The sequence below is a fragment of the Acomys minous genome, assembly GCF_964271855.1.
Source record: "Acomys minous genome assembly, chromosome: 6".
Classification (NCBI taxonomy): Eukaryota; Metazoa; Chordata; class Mammalia; order Rodentia; family Muridae; genus Acomys; species Acomys minous.
The window spans coordinates 124144334-124169871 of record NC_140487.1 but is presented as its reverse complement, the minus strand read 5'-3'; the positions used below and the strand labels follow the sequence as shown (position 1 = coordinate 124169871).

The following is a 25538-nucleotide window of genomic DNA, read 5'->3' as shown; positions in this document are numbered from 1 at the left end:
GTGGTCCTCCCCAGGCTCAGCTTCAGGTCCCGCCTTCAGGTTCCTGCCTTGGCATCGTCCCTCCATGGTGGAGAGTTAACAGGTAAGTTGTGTAAACCCTTTCCTCTCTAACTTGCTTTTGGTCAGGGTGCTTCTCACAGCAACAGAAGAGCAAACCAGGACACATTCCTCTTTATCCCTTGTTGCGGACAATAGGCCATATGGCCAATGTTCAGCCATCTTGTCAGAGCCTGCACCTTTAAGTCTCTGTCTTTCCCAGAGTTTGCCTTTCACCAGAAACTAGCTGACTCTGTTGTGGGTCGGCAGTTAGACTAAAGACAGATAGAGATGGAGCATCCCTGTTGTGGTTTAGCAGTTAGACTAGACAAAGAGGGAGCCAGATACCCTGTGTGGCAGGACATTATGACCCTGCCTGGAATTCCCTGTTTTGAGAAAAGCCTGCAGCTGGGTTGCTATAGCAATATGCTCCCCTGCCTTCTGACTTATAAAAGCTGCAGCCTGACTAATAAAGTTTGAGAGTTTGATCAATCAGACTTGCTCTCCTCCTTTGTGTCTTGCATTTTCAACAGGTGGACTTCCTCCCGGGTTTTAGGCGAACCCTGCGGGCCGGGGCAATCCCTCCTGTCCTCTGTCACCTCTGCCCTCCTGGCTGTCTTCTTCCATCTCAGCCATGCTTCCGTCCTCTGCCCACTGAGCCCGCCTGTCCCCACTCCTACCCATGACCCTCTTCAGTTTTCCGCCAAGAGCTTCATGATCTTTGCAGAATAGGAATATAGCTTGTTTCACGTGCCCCCACCCTGTGAACCCTGTGTTGGCTTCTCCCTGCTCTTGGAAAATGACAACAGGAGGTGTAGCTCGGTGATAGTGTTCAACCCGGCACGCAGGAGAGCCTGGGGTCCAAGGCCGGAACTACCAGAAAAAAATCACATTATTTAAGCCAGCATGGTAGCCTGAACCTGTAGAGTCAAGGCCAGCTGAGGCTGTGTAACGAGACCTTATGGAAAGAAGGGAGAGCTCAGCAGAGGAGAGAAGGAAGAAGGGAGGGAGGGGGGAGAGTGACAAGACTGCCTGGTGTGACCTCTCTCCAAATGCCAGTAGAGCTGGCTCTGTACCACCATGTCTGTCTTCAAATGTCACTGCCGCATCAACCCAACTGAAACCTGCAGCATCTCTCCCTCCCCCAGACCCAGGTCCCCTAACTGCTTTCTCATTGACTAGAGTTGAGGTGATAATTAATACTGATTGCCAACCTCATGGCATCTAGACTCTCCTGAGAATTCAGGAGACTCTGCGAGGGACACGATGAGGCTGGCTCCATTACGTAGGAAAGACACACATTGAGTGTGGGCTGCACCATCCTGTGGGCTAGGGGCCTGGAGTGCATGAAGAGCATTCACTGCTCTCTGCTTCCTGAGTGTGGATGTGGTGTGAGCAGATGGTGTGGTGTGAGCAGATGATGTGGTGTGAGCAGATGATGTGGTGTGAGCAGATGATGTGGTGTGAGTAGATGAGGTATGAGTATATATGGTGTGAGCAAATGTGGTGTGAGCAGATGATGTGGTGTGAGTAGATGAGGTATGAGTATATATGGTGTGAGCAAATGTGGTGTGAGCAGATGATGTGGTGTGAGTAGATGAGGTATGAGCAGATGTGGTGTGAGCAGATGTGGTGTGGGCAGATGATGTGGTGTGAGCAGATGTGGTGTGGGCAGCTGCCTCACATTCCCACCCGCATGCTACCTCTAGAGCTGGAGGACAGAATAAGACCTGTCCCTAGGGCTGTTTCTTGTGTTAAGTCACTGACAATACAGTTGCTCTCTTTGTTTACAAAAATATTTTTGGGTTGCTAGACAAGTAAAGACTGTGTATGCCTGCATACATGTATGCCCTGTGCATTGGCTGAACCAAGATTCCCAGTAACATTCGACTACACAGCAGATTTCAGCTACAGTCATTGCGATGGGCAGTTGAGCCTCAAGAAAGTCACCACGATCTCTCTGACTTAGTTCTTCCAACTGAATTTTTGTATACTTTAAGGGAGTTGTGTCTTTTGCATACCATCTATGTACTTTTGTGTGTATGTGCTGCATGTGTGCGCACACCTGCACACACATGCACACATGCACACACAGATGCCATGGGGGAAGGTCAGATGGCACATTAAGAAGCTGAGTCTCTCCGTCCACTTTTATACCTTTAGTGGGTCCCAGGGACTGAACTCAGATCTTCAGACTTGCTTGGCAAGCCCCTTTGCCGCTGAGCCACCTCTCCAGCACTTATGTAAATGTGTCTCTTCGCTAATCTATCAACTCGCAGATAGGGAAGCTGACCTCCCCCCTCTCGCCATACCAAGGTGTCTAGAATAAAGTATGACATAGCCCAGCCACCTGATGGATTTGTGTTCAGAACAATGAATGTGATACTTTGGGAAATTGGTTTAGTGCAGTGGACACGATATTTTAGGGGTCACATGTTTATCTATAAATGCTCAGATGACTATTTGCTTACAATTGAAGACACAAAAATATATCCATTTCCTTTAAAATGAGGATGGGGAGAACACTCACAGGCCCATAACAAAAATAAAATACTATGCGTCTTTTTTTTTTTCCTTCTGAGAACTGGCCCCACAAAGTCACCGTGCCTCCAGCTCCCGTATTCTGCCTATAAAGCCGGGTTTTCCCCAAAGGTGCGCTGGCGCAGCCAACTGGCTGCTTTAAGGATGCTCTGCGGGACCAAGCGCGGGATGCAGCCGTGACGTCACAGCCCCGCCCCGCGGGGTGATGCTGCAGCTGCCGCGGCGGGGCCCGGGGCGCCAGGCTGGGACGGAGCTGTACTCGGGAGAACCAGGAGCCCAGCCTGGAAAGGGATGCCTCCCGTCTGCACGCACAGGTACGGGCGTTCCCTCCTGCACCCTCCGCCCAGCTCCGCGGCTTGGCGCCGGGAGCATTGCTGCTTTAGGCCCCAGGATGATCCTACTGCCCAGGCTGGGGGCTCTCGGCGGACATATAGACCTTTGTTCTTCTTGGGTGTTTAGTAAATTAAACTGAGAATGGAGCCACCAGGGTACAGCACCCACAGGTCTGGAGGGAGAAGCAGTCTGATGAAATTTGCACCCCAGGCCTGTTCCCGGCCACCTGGGCAGGTGTCATCAGCTTCCGGTTCACTTCCTTCCTGAGGCTGAGCCCTCTGGCTGGCCAGGGGGCGTTGTAAAACATCTCCCGGGATGTCTGGGTGACTGGGAACAGCACCCTGTCATCTTGCCACTGTCCTGAGTCATATAGCCGAGGGTGACATGCTAAGGTTGACCCCAGAGGCTGAGGTCTCCTCATTCTCTCAAAGCCCCTGAAGTCATTTGTAACGTTTGTTTTTCTGTTCTTATGGGATGTAGAGTCAGGTGCTGATGAAATGCAGATTCAATGAGCTCCCAGCCGGCACTATGGAGACAAGTTAGCCCTCAGAAGGGAGTCCTGGAGATGAGGCGTGAGAGCTGCCCCCCCACCCCCACCCCCGTGTTGGTAGTTTACCGCTCACATCCCTCAAAGAGGCTTCAACTATCCACTCTGAAAATCTGAAGCAGGCAAAAGGGAAGTTGTCCTCAGTGACCCCATGGGAGGTAACCCCCCCCCCCGCCCCCTTTATCGTTACAGAGAAGAGAAAGGAGAAAATGAGTTGGTTCCAAGTAAGATACTTTCAAGTATTCAAGTTACTGCCCTTGCTTATGTTGTTAATCGCCAGGTGGGGGATAGCTCAGCCGGTAAAGAAATTGCGGCCCAGGCATGAGGGCTTTGAATCCCCAGTTCCCATTTAAAGCCGTGAGTGATGGTATCACCTACCTGCAGTCCTGGCACTCCTAAGGCAAAACTGGAAGTGGACATACGGAATCTCTGGTGGGCTAGCCTAGGGTATCTCGCTGCAAGCCAGAGATCACGTCTCTAAACAAGGTGGAGGGTGTGGACCTTCACCCACTGAGCTGTTAGGTTTTCTGCCCACAGAAAAAGTAACTTTAAAAAATCCTTCATTGTATGTTTGGTGTGTGTGTGTGTGTGTGTGTGTGTGTGTGTGTGTGTGTGTGTGTGTGTGTTTGATGTGTGTGCCAGCGCCTGGGAGGCATGGGATCCCTTGGAGCTGAAGTTACAGACGTTTGTCCTCCACCTAATGTGGATGTTGGGAACTGAACTCAGGTCCTCTGCAAGAGCAGCAAGTGCTCCTGAGCCATCTCTTCAGCTTGGAAAAAATACATGTTTTAATAAAAAAGGGTAATTCTGGGACCACCAAGATGGCCAAGTGGGTAAAAGCACTGACTGCCAAGTCTGGCGACGTTAGTTCCTTCTCAGAAATCCACATGGAAGGAGAAGCAACTGCAGCAAGTTGGCCTCTGCCTTCCACATGTGTGTGTCACAGTATACACACACACACACACACACACACACACACACACACACACACACACACGTACAAATAAATGCTGGGTGCAGTGGCTCACACCTGTAATCCCAGCACTTGGCAGGCAGAGGCAGGCGGATGGCTGTGAGTTCGAGGCTAGCCTGGTCTACAAAGTGAGTCCAGGACAGCCAGGGCCACACAGAGAAACCCTGTCTTGAAAAATCCAGAGAAGGAAAGGAAGGAAGGAAATTCTGACCTAACCCCAGTGCAAACAGGAGCTGCGTGAAGGCAGCTTTCATACTTGGGGTCAGTTCTAGTTAACGGACTTGAGCGGGGGTTCTCAACCCATGGGTCGTGACCCGTTTGGGACCTTTTCACAGGGGCCACGTAGGGCCATTGGAAAATACAGATAATTACACTATGGTTCATGACAGTATCAAAATTACAGTTAGGAAGTAGCAACGGAAATTTCATGGTTGGAGCCAGCACAGCGTGAGGAGCTGTATCAAAGGGTCACGGCATCATGGCTGAGGATGAAGTGCCAGGACAGGCTGCGGACTCTGTTCAGTGGTGGGTGGTGGCAATGGGACTCTCCTGCTGAGAGAAGAGCGGCCCATCTGCGCAGTCCCATCTACACCACATGCTGCTGGAGTAGGACTGTCAGGACTACAGCCTCCTTCCCAAAGTCAAAGGGACAGCTTCTTTGCTTCTTTTCTTTCCCTTTTTTTTTTTTTTTTTTAAGACAGGGTTCCTCTGTGCAGCCTGGGTGTCCTGGAACTCCCTCTGTAGACAAGTTTGGCCTTGAATTCAGAGATCCCCCTGCCGTTGGCTTCCAAGTGCTAGGATTAAAGGTGTGCACAACAAGCCCAGATAAAGGGACAGTTTCTAGCACATGCACACTTTCCCCCCCCCAGACAGGGTTTCTCTGTGTAGCCTTGGCTGTCCTGGACTCACTTTGTAGACCAGGCTGGCCTCAAAACTCACAGCGATCTGCCTGCCTCCGCCTCCCGACTGCTGGGATTAAAGGTGTGCGACACCATGTCCGGTGCACATGCACACACGTGCACACTTTATTCTGAAGAGAATAGGATAGGATAGAGGGGAAAAATAATGTGTCTCTGAGGTGGGGAAGGGCTGGGAATAAGTCTGTTGAAGGGGACTATGTGCTGTGGCCAGCGGCTGGATCACGCTCTCCACTCACCTGTGTCAAAGAGTGGCTCTAACGGCGCTAGGCTCCAAAAGTGTGAGGCTCCAGGGGTTCCTAGGACCCACCTGTGCTCTGGAAGGAGGAGGGCCATTCACGTGATAGGTCACCTGCTGCAGAAGCCACTGAGCTAAAGGAAGGAAGCACACACAAGGTGAACCGTTTGTTTGTTTGTGAGGATTCTGGTTTTGTTTTTGTTTTTTGAGACAGGGTCTCTCTGTGTTATCCGTGGCTGTCCCTGAACTCACTCTGTCGACCAGGCTGGCCTTGAAGCTCAGAGATCTGCCTGCCTCTGCCTCCCAAGTGCTGAGATTAAAGGCATGTGCCACCACTACTCAGCTAAGGCTAACTTTTTTAAACAATTAATCTCTAGCCCTCCCAAAAATGTGATTGCATTTGTTGGGTTGGTTGGTTAATGCTACAGGGTGCAGGTGCAGGCCAGAGGACAGCTTTCAGGAGGTGGCTCTCTCCTACCATGCGGATCCTAGTGATTGAACTCGGGTCTTCAGGCTTGAAGCGTAGTGCCCTGACCCACTGAGCCATCACTCCGGCCCCTAAAACTTTAATCTTAATTTAGTCTTCACAAGTGAACTATATTTTAAATGAAGTGTTATTTGTCTACCTAGTTCTCAGGCCTATCTGCTCTCTCGTTTTACAGGAAAGCCTCTTTCTAAGGTTTCCAGACAAGTCAGCTTTGGAAGGGTTGCTCCCCCACGCTACCTCAGTGGAAAACCCACCTCTTAGGCTTCCAGGTTCTTTGTCATCAGCCACTGTTTTGCTGGTGGCGTCACCTCTCCCCATGCCTTCACTGTGGCTGACAGTTCTTTCTCTCCCTTTCATGTGGAAGATTCCCGACACTTAGAACACCTTTCCTTCCTTCCCTTTGTAGCCTAACTTGAAGACAAGACCGTGTCATTATTCTGTCTCTGTGACCTCTGTCTTGATCTCAGTACTTGGTACACGAGAGGAGGAATCCAAATGATGGGGAGGATGCGTAGGTAGATAGAGGAGAGTATGAAGGGGATGAAGGATTGGAAAGTGGGTGCGCGAATAGTTGGCTGGATGGACGGACGGACGGACGGATGGACAGATGGATGGATGGACGGACGGACAGATGGACGGACGGACGGATGGACGGATGGACAGATGGACGGATGGACGGACAGACAGATGGACGGACGGACGGATGGACGGGCGGACGGATGGACGGGGAACAGATGGTGATGAATGGGTGGAGGATGGATGGAAGGTGGGGGATGGGGGATGGGGGATGGATGGCAGATTGATGGATGGTGGTAGATGAATGAATCATGACAGATGGAGGATGGTAGGTGGGGAGGTGGAGGACATATTACGGATCGATGGTAGAGGATGGATGGATGGATGGATGGATGAGTAGGTGGATGTGGGTAAAGTAGATGGATGGGGGATGGATGAATGGAAGATTGACGGATGATGGGTAGGTGAATGAATGATGGTGGATGGATGGAGGACTGATAGATGAATGAGTAAATGGTGGATGGATGGATGGATGGAAGGCAGTTGGCAGACAGGTGGATGGCGGAGAGCAGGTAGAGGGTAGACGAGTGGGCGATCTGAATCCTGCACACCCTGTGTGCGCTCACATCTCTGTGTGCATCATTTCCACCACTGGTGTCCTCCGAGGAGATGCCTGAGTGGTAGAGTAGTGCGGGAGTTTTGAACACACATGGGCATAATTCCTGAATTTGTAAGGAAGCCAGTGACATCACTAGTGTGGCACAGGACAGTGGCATAGAAGAGTGGCACGGGACAGGACAGTGGCACAGAACAGTGAGTGGCACGGGACAGTAGCACAGGACAGTGGCACAGGACAGTGGCATAGAACAGTGGCACGGGACAGTAGCACAGAACAGTGGCACAGGACAGTGGCATAGAACAGTGGCATGGGACAGTGGCATGGACAGTGGCATAGAACAGTGGCATGGGACAGTGGCACAGGGCAGTGGCACAGGACAGTGACACAGGAAAGAAATCTCAGAAGCATGGGTTTCAAACTGAGGCTTGCCTGTAGTCTTGAAGGGAAGCTCACGATGTTCATCTTGGTAAATGATGAAGGGAGGTCAGGGAACCCAACGCTGAGAAGAGGGTGGTGGTCAATGGCGTTTCTGCCTGGTGGGTGGGGTGGACCTAGACTTCCTTGTTCTGTTGTGCCTGTTCCTGTCCCTGTGCTGAGGGAACCACACTGATCACACTGTGAGTCAACATCAGAATCAATTCTTTATAATCCAGATTTGTTTCAAAAATGGCAAAGAGCAGTCGGGTGCTCAGGGAAAGGTCTCTGAGCAGCAAATCCTGGAGGGAAAAGGACAGAGGGCTCTGGGTGGTGTGAAAATGTCTTAAAATACAAATACATGGGGGGGGGGGGCGGTGAGGAATTTATTTCTCATCCCATGAAGGGTTTTGTTGTTGTTGGTATTTTGAGGGTGCAGATGTTGGTTTTTCAAGACAGGGTTTCTCTGTTTGGCCTTGGCTGTCCTAGACTCACTTTGTAGACCAGGCTGACTTCGAACTCACAGCGATCCGCCTGCCTGTGCCTCCCTGAGTGCTAGGATTACAGGTGTGCTCCACACAGTCTGGCCCATGCTATTGTTTTTAAATTCATTCATTAATTCACAGTATTGGGGATGGAGCCCAGGCCTGGAACAGACAAGGCCTCCAGCACTGGGCAACAGGCCCAGCGCCATTCCTTTACAGAGAACAGTTCAAACACCACAGAGGTTTCAGTTCTTGACTGAAAAGTTATCTGTCAATTACAGTTGAAAGGATCGGGCTAGTGGCCAATTTCCCACCATGACACCTCGCCCCCCACCCCCACCCCCACCCCCATGCTCTCTTGAGGCAGGCATCTGGGCCCTCTGGCCCTTGTAAAGGAGCAGATATTAGCACAGGAACTGAGCCGCCCAGCTGCGATTTTCTGCTGTCTTGGCCCGTGGGAAGGAAGGCTGTACAAGAGGATCTTTCTGTGTGTAGGTCCCGACTCAGACTGTCTGGGGATGACCCCTGGAGTGCCACAGGAAGGCTGAGGACTGCGATCCTCCCTCTTGTCCCCATGCATAGGGCCCTGCTCTGTCCCCTGAGGGCTGGGCTCTGCCCAGGGACAGAATGCTGGGCTTGGGGAAGCAGACAGAACGGACTCTGAAGTATTCAGTGCTAACTCAGCTTTCCCTAAGTGGTCGGTGAGAAGGCACTAGGGAAAGGGCTCACAGCGAAGATGGAGGCTCCACATAGGCCTCCGTGAAGTAACTGTTGTTCCTAAATGGGCTTCCCTTACAGCAACACCCAGCGGGCCTGCCTACGATGATCCCCCCAGCAAGCAGCACCCCTCCGGGAGAGGCCCTCTTCCCCAGTGCGGCTTCGCAGGACTTCTGGAGGTCACCCATCTCCGGCTATTCAGGGTCCGTGACACGACACATCAGCCACCGGGCCAACAACTTCAAGCGTCACCCCAAGAGGAGGAAGTACATTCGACCCTCTCCACCTCCACCCCCCAACACCCCATGTCCCATTGAGCTGGTGGACTTCGGGGACTTGCACCCACAGAGGTCGTTTTGGGAGCTCCTGTTCAATGGTTGCATTCTGTTTGGCATCGAGTTCAGCTACGCTATGGAGACCGCGTACGTGACTCCGGTACTCCTGCAAATGGGCCTGCCTGACCAGCTCTACAGCCTAGTGTGGTTCATCAGCCCCATCCTTGGTGAGCCCCAGTGGTGGACAGCCTCTGGAAATCTCCGGAAGCTTCCAGAAGCCTCTGCTGAAGCAGCTTGAGGGACCTGAGGGGACAAGGGAGGAGTTAAGTTCCACTCCTTAGTATGGGGCTGAGGGAAAACACAGGTATGGCCGGTCACATCCTGTATTCTAAATTCTTTGATCTGTACTGGAGGGTAGCATAGGCATCTCGCCGATCCCAGGATTATATCATTTCACACCAAGCCGTCAGCGCAGAATCTGAACCATGAAGCTGATGCAAATGGGGGAGGGAAGGGGCTGGAGAGGGAGGTACCGGGGTTCCCCAGCAAGATCACAGGGGCTCGGCCTATTGTACAGTCCACAGAGAGCAGGTCTCAGTGGCTCGGGTCTGCTCATCTTGGGTTTGTAACCTGCACGTGATCTTGTTGCTTTAATGTTTCGGTGCCTTGGGATATTTGCTTGCCTGGGGCGTCTTGGGAGTTGTGAGCTGCTTCCTCGTCCCTGTGGACTCCGGAGCGCTGGCAATAACACTGCTGTGCTCTGTTTCAGGATTCCTGCTGCAGCCTCTGTTGGGTGCCTGGAGTGACCGATGTACCTCAAGGTTTGGAAGGAGACGCCCTTTCATTCTTGTCCTGGCCATAGGTCTGTTGTTTGGCATGGAAATAAAATGGAAGGAAAGAAACAAAGAAGGAAGGGAGGGCAGGAAAGAGAGGCACAAATGTTTCCTTTTAGGAACCATTAAGCATCTTGAACACAAGCCTTCTTAGGCAGCCCAGGTCCAGCCTTGCCTGAGTAAATGCTAAGAATAAGTCATTTAGCTTTTGAGCTGGGCGCTGGTGGCGCACGCCTTTAATCCCAGCACTCGGGAGGCAGAGGCAGGGGGATCGATGTGAGTTCGAGGCCAGCCTGATCTACAGAGTCCAGGACAGTCAAGGCTACACAGAGAAACCCTGTCTCGAAAAACAAAACAAAATCATTTAGCTTTTGCTTGTTTGTTTGGTGGGTTAGTAAAGTTCATCTTGTCCTTGCTGAGCTTGATGGGATAAAATCTCTGGCCTGAGTGTGAGCGCTCTGCACGTCTGCAGGCAACTCCCACGCCTCCTCTTTAAGTCCTCAGCTAGTCTCAACCTAGGAAGTGAACGCCAGAGACAGAGAAGGGCTCCGTCTCCTCTGGTGACTTTTTCTCTCTGCTTCCAGGGGCATTGCTGGGCCTCTCCCTCCTGCTCAATGGAAGGGACATTGGCATGGCCCTGGCTGACACAGCCACCAACCACAAATGGGGCATCCTCCTGACAGTGTGTGGTGTGGTGCTGATGGACTTTAGTGCAGATTCAGCAGATAACCCCAGCCACGCCTACATGATGGACGTGTGTGGCCCCGTGGACCAGGACCGAGGTCTGAACATTCACGCCCTCATGGCGGGTGAGTGCTCTTTCCGCCGGGCTGTGGTACCACGGGGTTCAGATGGGGGGGGGGCTCCTTCCTAAAGATAAGTCTGTGAATTTCAAGTGTGACTGAAAACGTGCATCTTTGGTAAAGGTGCTTGGCAGCCTGAGTTTGAGCTTTGAGCTTTGAGACCCACATGCTAGGAGGAGAGGGCTGATTCCTGCAAGCTGCCCTCTGACCTCCACCTGGGCACCAAGGCACACCTAACATAGCCCCAAAATAAATAAATAGAAAATATTTGTCTTGGAACTGAGGATGGAACACAATTGCTAGAGTGTTTGCCTAGCATGCACAGAGCCCTAGGATTTGCAGCACTATTTAAAGGGAGTGTGGTGGGGCACACCTGTAACCCCAGCGTTTAGAAGGCCAAAACAAGAGGATCAGGAGTTCAAGGTCACTTTAGGCCACACAGTCTGAAACCAAACTGGGATACATAAGACCCTATCTAAATAAATAAAGTCAGGTGTGGTGCATACCTTTAATCCCAACACTCAGTGGATCTCTATGCATTCAAGGCCAGACTAGTCTACACAGTGAATTCCAGGACAGCCAGGTTCTATACAGTGAGACTGTCTCAAATAAACAAATAAGCTGAGAAACTGTCCCAAAAGCACTGGGTGTCGGGGGAACCTGGAGAGTCGGCCCAGCAGTAAAAAGCTGTTTATTGCTCTTTCAGAGAACCTGAGTCAGTTCCCAGCACCCACACGGTTGCTCCAGAGCCCTCTCCCCACCTCTGTGGGCATGTGCACTCATACACCAGACACACCCCCGCCACATACATAATTTTAAAATAAATAAAAGCAATATGTATTTTTTTAAAATTAAAAAGGAGCCAGGCATGGTAACACATGCCTGTAATCCAAGCATTCAGGGAGGCAGAGGCAGGCAGATCTCTTGTGAGTTCCAGGCCAGCCTGGTCTACAAAGTGATTCCAGGATAGCCAAGGCTACACAGAGAAACCCTGTGGGGGTAGGGGGGAGAACTCAGCAGAATGCTGGGTTATCGCCATTCCATAATAAAGTCAGAGCCGGGAGATAGCACACCCAAGGCTGGAGGTTTGATCCTCATGACAAGGGGACACTAAAATACAATCATCCAGCCAGGCGTGGTGGCGCACGCCTTTAATCCCAGCACTTGGGAGGCAGAGGCAGGTGGATCTCTGTGAGTTCGAGGCCAGCCTGGTCTACAAATCGAGTTCAGGACAGCCAAGGCTACACAGAGAAACCCTGTCTTGCAAAACCAAAAACCAAACCAAAACAAAACAAAGACAATCATCTAAGTGTAGTGACTATGCCTTAGTACTTGGGGAGGCAGAGGCAGGAGAGTCACCAGTGTTCAAGCCCAGCCTGGTCTACATAGTGAGTTCCAGTCTTGCCAGGCCTACATAGTAAGACTCTGTCTCAAAGCAAGGGGCCCTTAAAATGGCTCAGTGGGTGAAGGGACCTGTCACCAAAGCTGACAAGCCATATCTGATCCCCAGAGCCCATATGGTGGCAGGAGAGAGCTAACTCCTTCAAGTTGTCCCCTAACCCTCCACATGCACACTGTGGTATGAAACCCCACACACACTGAAATTAATAAAAATGTAATTCAGAGTTTCCTAAGTAAATAGGAACAACAAAAAATTTAAAACCCTGACTTTCCTAAATGAAACACTTACAACAAAGTGATATGAAAGGAAAAAAAAAAATCCTAGGGCTGGAGAGATGGCTCAGAGGTTAAGAGCACTGGCTGCTCTTCCAAAGGTCCTAAGTTCAATTCCCAGCAACTACATGGTGGCTCACAACCATCTGTAATGTGATCTGGTGCCCTTTTCTGGTCTGCAGGCACACATAAATTTAAAATTTTTTTAATTTAAAAAATCCTGTTTAAAATGGCAGTTTAGTCTGATGGGGAGATGATTTGGTGGCTAAGAGCACTGATTGCTCTTGCAAAGAATCTGGGCTGACAACACCGAGGACTTTAGATCTAGTGGACCTGACATCCTCTTCCGCATCCACAGCCTCCTGCAATCACGTGGTGTACATGAACTCAAGCAGGCACCAACACACACACACACACACACACACACACACACACAGTAAAAGTAAATAAATACATTATTTTAATAATCAGCCATATGTGATGATGTACAAATTTAATACCAGCAGAGATAAGGAGATCTCTGTGACTATGAGGCCTGTCTGGTCTTGATAGTGAGTGAGCCAAGGCTACAAACATAAGCTATAGATTACTTTTAAAGTAAAAATCGAAATTTGAAACCTGCCCTTGTTAAAGGTTACAAATCATCCGTGGGCTCTTCCAAAAGATGCATCAAGGGCTAATTAGAATGACTCCAAATCCACCCCTGAGATGGCGCAGTGGGTAGAGGTCTCGCTGCCAAGCCTGATGACTCCAATTCTATCCCCAGAGCACGGGTTGTCCTTAGAGGTGACTTTCTTCATGGTGGCCATGCACAAGGATGATGTTCATGCGCACTCGGGCTTGTGTGTTGAAGGCGAGGTCTTGGTGTGTTTTTGCTGCAGTAAAGCTGGGTTTGTGTCTTACAGTGTGGCTGGGTCCAAAGAGCGCCTTGCGTGATTCTGACACAGTTCCTTTCAAATGGAAGGACAGGCTGGCAGTTTGTCCCTCTGCTCCCTGTCCTGGAGACGAGAGCCTCAATGTTTATGTGGGGAAGCGAGTAGTTGTTGGCCCTGCGGGGCGTGTCGGGAGCACCCCTGGCAGGGAGAGGCTGCAGATGGGACAGATGCCGCAGTGGGTCTTTGGGATGGACTTTGCTTCTAAGAAATGGCTCCACTTTTGCTGGGGCGGGGCGGGGGAAGGGCCTCCTTGCCTGTCTGTTGAGGAAGACCCTGAATCCTTTTTCTCTCCACAGGTCTTGGAGGAGGGTTCGGCTATGTGGTCGGGGGCATCCACTGGGACAAAACCAGCTTCGGGAGGGCCCTGGGGGGTCAGCTCCGTGTCATCTATCTCTTCACTGCCGTCACCCTGAGTGTCACCACCGTGCTTACCCTGATCAGCATCCCTGAGAGGCCTCTTCGGCCTCTGGGTGAGAAGAGGACACCTATGAAGAGCCCAAGCCTCCCGTTGCCCCCCTCCCCACCTGTTCTGTTGGAGGAGGGGGCGGGCGACGCCCTCCCCTCTGCTACAGCCACCAGCTTGTACGCCAGCTTCTCCACCCCCATCTCCCCACCCAGCCCCCTCACCCCTAAGTATGGCAGCTTCATCAGCAGGGACAGCTCCCTCACAGGCATCAATGAGTTTGCGTCATCCTTCGGCACCTCCAACATAGACAGTGTGCTCATTGACTGTTTCACAGCGGGCCATGACAATTACCTGGCTCTCCCCAGCAGCGTCCCCAGGCAGGCCATCAGTGTCAGTTTTCCTCGGGCCCCCGATGGCTTCTATTGCCAGGAGAGGGGGCTCCTGGAGAGGAGAGAGGGGGCCCTGACCTTGGGCTCGGATGGAGATGTGCTAAGGGTCGGCTCTCTGGACACCTCTAAGCCACGGGCCTCAGGGATCCTGAAGAGGCCCCAGACCTTGGCTCTCCCAGATGTGGCTGGAGGGAATGGCCCTGAAACGAGCAGGAGAAGGAACGTGACCTTCAGCCAGCAGGTAAAAGCAAATAAATGTCAAGGGGAGGCAAGGATCCGATGGTCCACGGTTTGTGTGGTCGCCTCTGTGGTCAGTTAGAGGGTGAGGAGGAAGTCTGGCCCAGAGACAGCTTCCTTTGCATGTGGGTATGTGACGCTGGGATGTGTGAGTCCCCAGATGGGAGGATATGTTCCAAACAGGACCCGTGAGTCACAGATAGTCCTCTACAAACCATCATGTTTATCCCAAAGTAACAAGTGCTGCACACTTGTTACTGGTTTCTAGCACTTTCCCAGGCCAGCCACTGCCCACATGGGCCCTCTAAATATGGTACCAACAGATCTGAGTCTTGAAGGAAGATGGTGACATCATGGCAGTATGCAGTGTCTCTGGGACCTCCCCAGGGTGAGCAGTCGCCCTTACTCATGTGTGACACTAGCTGATCCAGAAGGGCTGCATGCTCAAGGCTGTCTTCTGCAAAGGGACAGAATCTTCTGGAAGGCTGCTTGAAGTGCCTTTAGTAAATGCTGGTTTGGCCACAATGCTATGGTTGCTACTGGAGGTTACTTTCAGAACCCCAGGTGGTTAGCTGTAAGTGTGAGGACCTGAGAAAAAGACACACACACACACACACACACACACACACACACACACACACACATGCAGGCACACAGACATGCACACGTGTACACACACAACACACAGAGAAAGACAGAGACACACAAAGAGAGAGAGAGACAGACAGACAGACAGACACACACACACAGACAGACAGAGAGCACAGAGCACCCACCACCTTGAGGAGGAGGCTCCTTTAAGTTGAAGCAAGGTTGCCCTATTACTTGGGTAGACAGTGCCTGTGCCCTTTTGGAGAGAGAGAGATTGGGAACTCAGGGTTTCTAGGCCACACGGCCCTGTGGAGCATCTCACCTGTGCAGGTCCCTTCAGGGAGATTGTTCTGGAGCCAGGTAGCCTGGAGCATGACCCAATATGATACTTCTCTCAGGCCACAGATGCACTGCTGGCTGAGGCAGCCTCTGCGGGAGGAAGGGTTCTGCAGTAAGTGGCTGCTCCTCCCAGGGAGGGGTGCCCAGGTCATCAGATGTGCAGCCAGTTTCGCCAGAGGCAGGGGTTCCTAGCTGCACAAATCAACGGCCTGTCCTCTTCATTGTGAGCTTCTCTGGCCCTTTGTCAAATGGGATGTTGTTTCACAAAACTCAAGTGGCTCCCAGCATCCCCCTTTTCCTGTTCCCTCTGTTTCCATTCTGCCAACACTGTGGGTCTGGGAATAAGTTCTTTGGAAATAGTAAAAATTGGGCTGGAGAGATGGCTCAGCAGTTGAGAGCACTGGCTGCTCTTCCAGAGGACGGGGGTTCAGTTCCCAGCACCCACATGGTGGCTCCCAACTGTCAATAACTCCATGCCTCACACAGACATACATACAGGCATACATGGCAAAACACCAATGTGCATAAAAAGAAAGAAAAGTAGTTAAAATCGTGGGCTAAAGCCTGGGACTGGACCTCAGCTGACAGACAGCTTGTTTAGCGTGTGCAAAGCTCCAATTCAGTCTTCAGCTGCCCATACACAGAGCATGGGACATGTGTGTAAACCCAGCACCTGGGTGGTTATCAAAACCCTGTGTGTATATATATACATATATATATATATAGGCTGGAGAGATGGTTCAGTGGTTAAGGACACTGACTGCTATTCCAGAAGACCTGGGTTCAAAACCCAGCACCCACATGGGAGCTGACCAATGTCTGTAACCCCAGAATCTGACACACTCACAAAGACACACATGCAGGCAAGCCACCAATACACATAAAATAAAAATAAATAAATTGGGGCTGGAGAGATGGCTCAGAGGTTAAGAGCACTGTCTGTTCTTCCAGAGGTCCTGAGTTCAATTCCCAGCAACCACATGGTGGCTTACAACCATCTATAATGAGATCTGGTGTCCTCTTCTGGTGGGCAGGCACACGTGCGGGCAGAATGCTGTATAAATAGTAAACAAATAAACCTTTTAAAAAGTGAGCTACATATGAACACATGCAGGTTCCCTGGTGCTTTTTGCTTTCTTCTGCCACAGGTATAGATAACAATCTTCGTTTATGGCCGCTCTGGGATCCAGAACTCCAGGCTTCCTACTTTCTTTTCCCACTAAGATAGTCTGGTGCCCACAGTGCCACCCGCCCCCAACCAGAGCAGTGCTCTGCCTTCCTAATTCTCCAAATAATAGCTCAATTCCAGGATTAGTTGACAATGGAGTCTGTGCCCCAAAGCCGGACAAGGTGGCGGGCGTGAAGCCTCATTCAGAGAGGTTGTACACATATCAGATGCTTTGCCCGGAAGTAGCCAAATCCTGCTTCTTTCATTCTGCGGACTGCGGGTGCCTTGCCTCACAGTGAACCCCCTTGAGGGATGTGCCCACTGACACGGCTGCCCTCTCTGTCCTCCATGTGAAAGGAGACCCACCTGTGCGGAGAGGGTCTTAAACAGGTGTCGTCAGTCACCCCTAAAGTACCGTTTTCACAGCCTTCTCTAATGGGGACAGGGTTGGGGATAGGGGCTGGCTGGGCTAAAACTGATCCACATTTCATGTGTGTGCATGTGCACATGTGTGCACAGATATGTGGAGGTCAGAGGTCAACTTTGGGTCTTCTTCAGACACCATCCTTGGTTTTTTTGTTTTGTTTTGTTTTGTTTTTGTTTGTTTTTTTGGAACAGGGTCTCTCAGTGCCCTGTAACTTGCAAAGTAGGCTAACTAGCTGACCAGCAAGCTCAAACTCTGCCTCCTCAGTGCTAGGATTGCAAACCCATGTCTGAGGCTCAAACTCATATCTCATGCTTGCATGGCAAGCATTTACCAACTGTTCCTCTCCCCCATCTGTATTTATTTTAGTTATATCTCTACTTTTTGAGGGATTTACTTCCTCTGTGTCTGCAGGCACTTTCTTTCTTACTCTCTCTCTCTCCTTCACTCACAAGCATGTGTGCGCGTGCGCGTGCGCACACACACACACACACACACACACAGAGGGAGGGGGAAGATACACAGAGGGGGGAGGGAGGAGAGAGAGGGAAGGAGAGAGGGGAGAGAGAAAGGAAGGGGGGGCCTCCTGTGCTGCACTGTGTGCATGCTCAAAATTAACTTCTCCTGGAGCTCAGACAAGTGCAAAAGTCTTCTTTCCCATGAGGTGTGTGCTGGCTCGTTACCACCCTGTAAGAAGGCAGAGGGGCCTGTGAGATCTCAGCTGGTAGATGCTCCTGCACAAGCCTGCAGAGCCCACAGTAGGAGAAAACTGATTCCCAAAATTGTCCTCAGACTTCCACGTGCATGCTGTGGCATGTATACACCTGCACTCATACACATGCATGCATACATACATACATACATACATACATACATACATCATACACACACACACATGTAATAATAATTTTTTAAAGTTTTTTTTTTTTTTTAAGACAGAGGTCCCCACAGTGTGTGCTGGGAGCTGTTTGTGTGCTCCATCTTAGCATACCCATCACATGCCTCTGGCGGATGTGGGCCTAATGGCTCTGACTTGGGTGTCTGTGGTTCTGTTACAGGTTGCGAACATCCTCCTGAACGGTGTGAAGTACGAGAGCGAGCTGACGGGCTCCAGTGAGCAGTTGGAGCAGCCACTGTCGCTGCGGCGCCTCTGTTCCACCATCTACAACATGCCCAAGGCGCTGCGCAGTCTCTGTGTCAATCACTTTCTGGGTGAGCCATGATGTCCTGGTGTGTGGCGGGGTGCAGCCAGGGCCTGCGTGTGGAGTCTGGACACAGAGGCTCACTTCTCGGGCGTTCCCATGTTCCTCATCCTTCCAGACAAGAGCGAGAGTGGGATGTGGGCCCGGTTTGCTGTGCTGGAGGCTCCCCCAGGTTAAGCACTGAACCCCATCTTCTGGAACCCTTGGATGTACCTGCACATAGACCTCCCATCCACCTGCACACCTGGTGGTGGTCTTAGACCACCAGGCTTGGCCCGCTAGGAACTATTGAGAGGCCCCAGCGTGGCTTTTATTCACTTGTTGTTATGTTGTTGGAGGTCTGAGGGTGACAGGATTTGTAGAAGGTTGGGGGAGGGGGCCATGACAACACAATCGACATTACAGGCAAGACTTAAAAATGGTCTCAGTCTTTCCCACAGTGATCTTGCAGGGAGGGTGTCCCACATAAGCCAGAATCACAGATGGCCCCCAAAACCTAGATGACAGGTGCTTAGTGGAGCACAGCTTATGCCAACAAAAGCTAAGATAGGGACACAGACGTCCAGCCTAGGGGAAAGGTTAAATGTGTTAGGGTGTATCTGTTTTGGGACACACTCTGCTACTGTGGAAATGAGTTTAATAATATTTGATGGGCTAACGATACAACTCATTTGGTAGGGTGCTTGCGTGGATTCTGTTCCCAGCACTGCATAAACCAGGGGTACCTATGGCCACCCCAGCATTCGGGAGGTTCTTCTTGGCTGCATAGCAAGTTCCAGGCCCAGAGTGGGTAGACTGATGCTTGGGGCCTGCTGGCCAGCCACTCTAGCCAATCAAGGAGCAACAAGTTCTGTGAGAGACCCTGTCTCAAAGAGATAAGATGGAGAACAATTGAGGAAGACACCTGATGCTGATCTCTGGCCTCCACACACATACGCACGCATGAGTAAATGCACACATATGTGCGCACACAGTACACACATACACAGTTTTTAACAACATTACTTGATAGCACAGAAGTTGTGGTTGACCATTTTTTGTGGCTTGAGAGGGCATGACCATGACCTTCCTTGGCTAAGGAAGGTGTTAGTTGAGTCCTCAAGGGTGGCACTTGGAAGCAGGATCAGTAGTGACACACGTCAGGCCCGCATCACAGTTTGCATTTCCTAATGTATTTCCCTTGCTGGGTGTGGTAGCATGTGACTTTAATCCCAGCCTGGTCTACAGAGTTCCAGTACAGCCAGGGGTATGTAGAGAGACCCTGTCTCAAAAACAAACAAATAAACAAAACAAAACAAAACTAAAATATTTTCCCTGACTAAATACATTCCTCTCCAAGTTACTGAATATCACCAGCATTAACTTTCTTCCTGATTATAAGAATATTTCTCCAAGCTGAGCATGGTGGTGCACACCTTTAATCCCAGAACTCAGGAGGCAGAGGCAGGTGGATCTTGCAGTGCACAGTTGGATCTCCATGAGTTCCAAGCCATCGTGGTCTATAAAGAGAGTTCCAGGACAGCCAGGATTACGTAGAGAGACTCTGTCAAACAAAACACACACAAAAAAATGTTAGGTGATGGAGAAACACCATTCCTGACCAGCCTTTACTGGGTGAGGGTCTGTAGGGCAGGGACACAAGACCTTAGAAATAACAAATTCCTATAGTTCTGGAAACCAAGTTATTCTCATTATGAAGACGGTCACAGTTCAACCAAAATGGAGCTTGGCCCATGCTGGCTTTGAACTGCTGATCCCCTTCACAGGTGTGAGCCAGCAAGCCTGGATTGCACGTGTTACTACCGGGAGAAGGTGGGGCAGGAGCACAGCCTTGGTGGCCCCAGGTCACAGCCTCTGTCTTCCTCCAGGGTGGCTCTCATTTGAGGGAATGCTGCTTTTTTACACGGACTTCATGGGCGAGGTGGTGTTTCAGGGCGACCCGAAGGCGCCGCACACGTCAGAAGCGTACCAGAAGTACAACAGTGGCGTGACCATGGGCTGCTGGGGCATGTGTATCTACGCCTTCAGTGCCGCCTTCTACTCAGGTACCCGCTGCATGCACCCAACCGCAGGCAGGTGTGAAGTCCCCCCTCAGGGGAGGCACCACAGTCCTCTGTTCAAGTCCTTAGCAACTGCTGGGCTTACCAGCTGCACTAACTGAACCCAGGGGTAGGCACCTGGGGTTCAAAGATCAACCCTGCGTGTGTGTTAGACCTCCAGAGGTGGCACCCCAATAGTCTAGACTTGCCTAGACCATGGGTTCACAGACGAGAGCAAAGTGGGGCCTGGGGACAAGCCATGGGGCCACACGCAGGCTGAAATGTGGCTGCTAAGCCCATTTTTCATACAAATCTCTGTAGAACAGTAGGGCCAGAGAAGGCCTGGGAAGAAGTCAAGCAACCATGTAGTGGTGATTTGGGGGGCAGGAGCAGCAAGAGCGTCGAGTGCACAGGCCAGCCTGCAGTCTGAGTTGACCCCGAGGGTGTTCTTCTGGGTGGCCCTACGGATGCCATGCTCAGTTCATCCCAGGTCAGTCCCCTTTTGCCTGGGGCTGGCTGCCTGAAGCTCTGGTGTTCTCCTGTGATCTTAGGGCAAAAGGCCAGGTAGCAGATATTTCTAGATTCTGAGGTCAAACTGGCCCTGTTGCAGCTTCTTAACAGCCCAGTGATCCCAAAGCAGTCATGAGATTACAGAAAGGTCTTGGCATTGCCCTGAGCCAATAATGCCATATTAGTGCTCTGTGAAATGTGTATACGTCATAGAGTCTTCAGGTGCCACCAGAACAAACAAAAGCTCCCTTCCCATGCACGCCTTTAATTCCAGTGCTCAGGAGGCAGAGGCAGGCAGAGCTCGGTGAGTTCAAGGCCAGCCTGGTCTACAAAGCTAGTCCAGGACAGCCAAGGCTACACAGAGAAACCCTGCCTTGAAACCGCCCCCCCCAAATACAAACAAACAAACAAAATACAAAGCAGGTGGGATGTCTCAGTGGGTAGTAGCCCTTGCTGACAAGCCTGATGACTTGAGCTGAACCCCCAGAATCCAGAGTGGAAGAAAGAAAATTACTTCAACAAATTGTCCTCTGACCTCCACACATGTCTCCCCAACCCAACCCTACCACACACCTACATGAATATTAGGAGAACGACGAAGGGGGAGGAGAAGGCCAAGGAGGGGGAGGGGAGGAGGAGGAGGAGGAAAAGAAGAACAAAGCCACTCTTGGCTCAGGGGTCATACAAAGCCAGGCTGCATTGGTGGGGGTGGGGGGAGCTGGGAGGACTTAGCTCCTGGTGGAGAGATTACTTAACCCTTACAGAGCCCTGCGCTCCGTGTGTAGCACGCACACGTGACAAAGCTCTGAAAAATAGGTCAGAAGCAGGCTGCAGGCTGCGGTGTGCCCACTGCTCTCCGACTTCCCTCCCCGTGGGAAGCTCCTGAATAAAGGGTGTTTATGGCCTGCAGTGTAGCTCTGGGCAATAGTCTATGTATGTGCTCAGTCTGTGTGTGCTTGAAGTCCAGTTCAGTCTCCAGAGACCCCAGAACTAGATGCCCATCTCACTTGTGAGCCCCTGGGGCCAGCACTTTGGGGCTGCTGGGACCCCCTTGCCAAGCGGCCTTCTGTTTTACTTTACCTGTTGTTACCCCTTGACCAAGATGATGGCCAGCCAAGCGGAAGACTCTTACCGCTCCCACTGCAGGCAAGCCACCAAGCTGCGTCCCTCAGGAGCCTCACCTTTTGAAGTCCCGGGCCCTTACGGAGTAGGTGTGAATGAGGGCACCCCAGGTCCACTATCCATGCAACAGGCCTGCAGCGGTGTCCTCCCTTTCCAGGCAGGTCAAGACACCTATCACGCTGGTCTCCTGTGCCCACCTCTGCTCTGCCCAGGGGAGAAGTGGGCCAGGGAAGAGGCCAGGCCACCTAGTCAGCCTTTGTTCTGCCTGCAGCTATCCTGGAGAAGCTGGAGGAATGTCTGAGCGTCCGCACCCTCTACTTCATCGCCTACCTCGCTTTCGGCCTGGGCACTGGGTTGGCCACACTCTCCAGGAACCTGTACGTGGTCCTGTCCCTCTGCACCACCTACGGCATCCTGTTCTCTACGCTCTGTACCCTGCCCTACTCCCTGCTGTGTGATTACTACCAGAGTAAGAAGGTGGGTGTGGGCGCGTCTTCTGAGGGAACTTATCAGAGAGAGAGATGTGTCCAGTGTGTGCTGCAGGGCCTTTGGCTGGAAATGGAGGCTATCAAGACGGAAGGTGACACATTTGAATGGAGAGAGCCCTTCTGAGTGTGTCCCCTCTAGTGCTGTAGGTGCCTGGGCAAGGCACTGGCACTTCCTCTGCTACCTTTAGAGCTACCTCCGGGCTACATCCCATCTGAACAGGGACACTGAGGAAGAGCTCCCTCTATTAACAAAGCGGTTCAAGGCTGGGTCTAGAGAAATGAGAGCAAGGCACCGGGAACGTCCAAGGTGATGAAGGCTGATGGCATGGAGGGGTGGCGGTGGGGGTCGGTTTGTCTGCTTGTTTTTTTTTTTTTAAAGGAGATATGGAAGGCCTAGGCCTAACAAGGAAAAGAAAAAGGGTTGTTTAATTCAGTTCCGGTGATGTAAGGTGTGTGTGTGTGTGTGTGTGTGTGTGTGTGTGTGTGTGTGTGTGTGTGTGTGTGTGTGGTGTCACCACGCATGTATGCAGGTCAGAGGACACTTTAGTGCAGTTTTCTCCTTCCATCAGTGTGTGGGTTTGCAGATGACACTTAGGTTATGAGGCAAGCACTAGCACCTGCTGTGCCTTCTTGTCAGCCTTCAGCACTGGTTCTTTTTTGGCAGCTGCACTGAGATCTGATTCCCCACAGAGTTTTTGTTTTGGTTTTGTTTTCCCCAATAGTTCAAAGTAGCCCTTCCGCCTCCACTTCCTCAGACCTGGGACTACACAGATATGCTACTGCACAGTAACTCGACTGGGTGGGAATCAGGTCCAGGTCATTTGCTACACGGGGAGTCTGAAGCTAGCTGGGGCTTCAGGAAAACCCATCTCAAGAACTCAAAATCTCAATGGCTTTTGGAACATTTGTGGAATTGTGCAGCCACTGCCCTGGGGACAGTCCTGTACCACCTGGCCTGTGAGAAATAAGCCAGGCTTTCTGGTTGTTGTCCCTTGGACACTGGCTGACCCTTGCTTGGTCCCTGCGCCTCCTACCTCATCTTCTTGGGTCCTTTTATCCCAACTCCTGCAGGGAGGCTGTGGCAGGCTTGACTGATGTGACTGTCTCCTGGTCAGTTTGCAGGGTCCAGTGCAGATGGCACACGACGTGGCATGGGAGTGGACATCTCGCTGCTCAGCTGCCAGTACTTTCTGGCTCAGATCCTTGTCTCTCTGGTCCTGGGGCCCCTGACTTCAGCCGTGGGCAGTGCCAATGGTGTGATGTACTTTTCCAGCCTTGTGTCCTTCCTCGGTTGCCTCTACTCCTCCCTGTGTGTCACCTATGAAATTCCCTCTGGCGATGTTGCTGATGAGGAGCGCCAGCCCCTCCTGTTGAATGTTTGATGTCTCAGAATCTCGACTTTGGACTTGAAGGGGGTCTGCCGTAGGCTGGCCACTGAGAAACCAAAGGCCTTGGCAGCCAGCCAGGCTTCCAGTGGAATGTAAATATGTGGTAAATAAATGACAGCAGCAAAGCCTTCTAGCACCAGCCTTATCCAAGGGTGGGAGGTCTGGTTGCCACAGCTTAGGTAGGTGCCACTTACCATCCAAGGTTGTCACAAACACCCAAGGATACACAGCCCCCAACAACAAAGGTTGATTCAGACCAAGATGCCAGTAGTGCAGTGCGGGAAACACATACACATGTCTGATAACTGAGTCGTATATTCTGCATATTATTGCATCATGGTTTTGTTTTGTTTTGTTCTGAGACAGGGTTTCTCTGTGCAGCCTGCCTCTGCTCCCAGAGTGCTGGGGTTAAAGGCATGTGCCACCACATCCGGCGCATATTGCATCATGGATACAGCTTTGTGGGTTTGTTTTTGTGTTTCGTATGAGAAAGCTTCATAACCATCCATCCATCCATCTATCCATCCATCTATCCATCTACCACCCACCCACCCATCGATTCATCCATGATCCATTCACCATCCATCCATCCATCCATCCATCCACCCACCCACCCATCCATCCATCCATCCATCTATTCACCATCCATCCATCCATTCACCAATCCATCCATCCATCCACTCATCTATCCATCTCTCTATCAACATGTTATATAGTTTGGGTCTGAAGACTTGGTCCCCAGCTCACTCTGCAGTTGGGAAGCCATGGACCATTAAGAGGTGAGGCCTCGTGGGAGGAAGTTGGGTCATTAGGCACACCTTGAAGGGGATATTTAGACGGTGGCCTCTTCCTTTCTTTTTGCTTCTTGCTGCCATTAGCTGAGGAGTTCTCAGCTGCACATCTCACCTGATGCACGAGACCACCATAAGCTCAATGCAACACAAACTGTGGACTAGGGCTCAAGATAACAGCACAATAATCCTTTCCTCATTTAAGTTAATTTCTTGAGCACGCCGTGCCACCACCCAGGAGATTGCAGCCAGTGTACTTCCTCAGGGAATTAATATAAATGAACAAGAAACAACTCCCCAACTAACAAATAGATGCATGCTTGAAGATGGTAGTAAATCCTATGAAGCTGTGAGTAGGGCAGGCATCTAGGCCTCTCCCTCAAATGCCATTGAGCAGTGCCCTAAAGGGAGAGGGGACAATCTCTGAACAGATTCTGCTTGTCATGTCTAAGAACATGCCTCAATGTGTCCAAAGAAATGAGACTCTTGGAGGGTGTCAAGGACGTAGCTGCCCAGCTCACCTCCCTGCCTGAGTCTGATGTCCCTTCCTTTCTCTGCCACGCATCATGCAGAGCGATATTGAAGGTTTCTGGGTACTGAGACTACACTGAGCCAGGCTTGCAAAGAGACTGAGAATACCCCTGGGCTTCTAGTACATCTTACTGACAGAGAGAGAGAGAGGAGAGTTGACTTCTCATGAGACTTCTTGTCATCTTCTACCACCCAACATCTTGGCTTGCTCAAGGCTTCCTTAGAGATGCCCCTATCCTATCCTGCTGCTTACTAACTGGTTGTGTGGGGAGAGCTGGGGAAAGGGCACTATGGTACCTAATGCACTGGGCCTGGTGTGGCCATGTGGCCCCTGGTGTCCCAGTGCATGGTCTCTACCAATGCTATGGTCTTGAGTCCATTGCCCAGCACTGAAGAGTCTGAGCATCATGGAGCCCATCAGCTTGCTCTAAAGGCCAGTTGAACAGAAACCCATGGCCTTTGTGGAATGATTAAGCCGCCTTTCCTTTGGCTCACAGCCACCCTCGCCCCTACCTTGGATTCCAGGATGCAGCATCTTTCTGTGCCCTGCCCTCTGGTTCATCTTCTGGC

At 51.3% G+C, this 25538-nt stretch overlaps 1 protein-coding gene and 1 long non-coding RNA gene across 3 annotated transcripts; one reads left to right on the top strand and one right to left on the bottom strand.

Annotated features, from left to right (window-relative positions):
• Positions 1-2760: 2760 nt before the first annotated feature.
• SLC45A1 (solute carrier family 45 member 1) lies at positions 2761-23771 on the top strand. Of its 2 annotated transcripts, XM_084786728.1 has the most exons (9): positions 2761-2891; positions 8905-9325; positions 9868-9960; positions 10516-10740; positions 13640-14379; positions 17956-18109; positions 19968-20144; positions 22042-22247; positions 23374-23771. In XM_084786728.1, exons 2-9 carry the CDS (start codon positions 8929-8931, stop codon positions 23638-23640), a joined length of 2259 nt encoding a protein of 752 aa, XP_084642854.1. In that variant the 5' UTR covers positions 2761-2891; positions 8905-8928; the 3' UTR covers positions 23641-23771. The 2 variants fall into 2 exon arrangements, with proteins under 2 accessions (XP_084642854.1, XP_084642855.1); XM_084786729.1 differs by lacking the exons at positions 2761-2891; positions 8905-9325 and adding an exon at positions 9409-9462.
• Positions 5132-6347, bottom strand: LOC311600266. The gene is made up of 3 exons (XR_014780183.1): positions 6327-6347; positions 5587-5719; positions 5132-5168 (listed from the first exon to the last, which is right to left on the bottom strand). It is a non-coding gene; the product is annotated as an uncharacterized lncRNA (long non-coding RNA).
• Positions 23772-25538: the final 1767 nt, after the last annotated feature.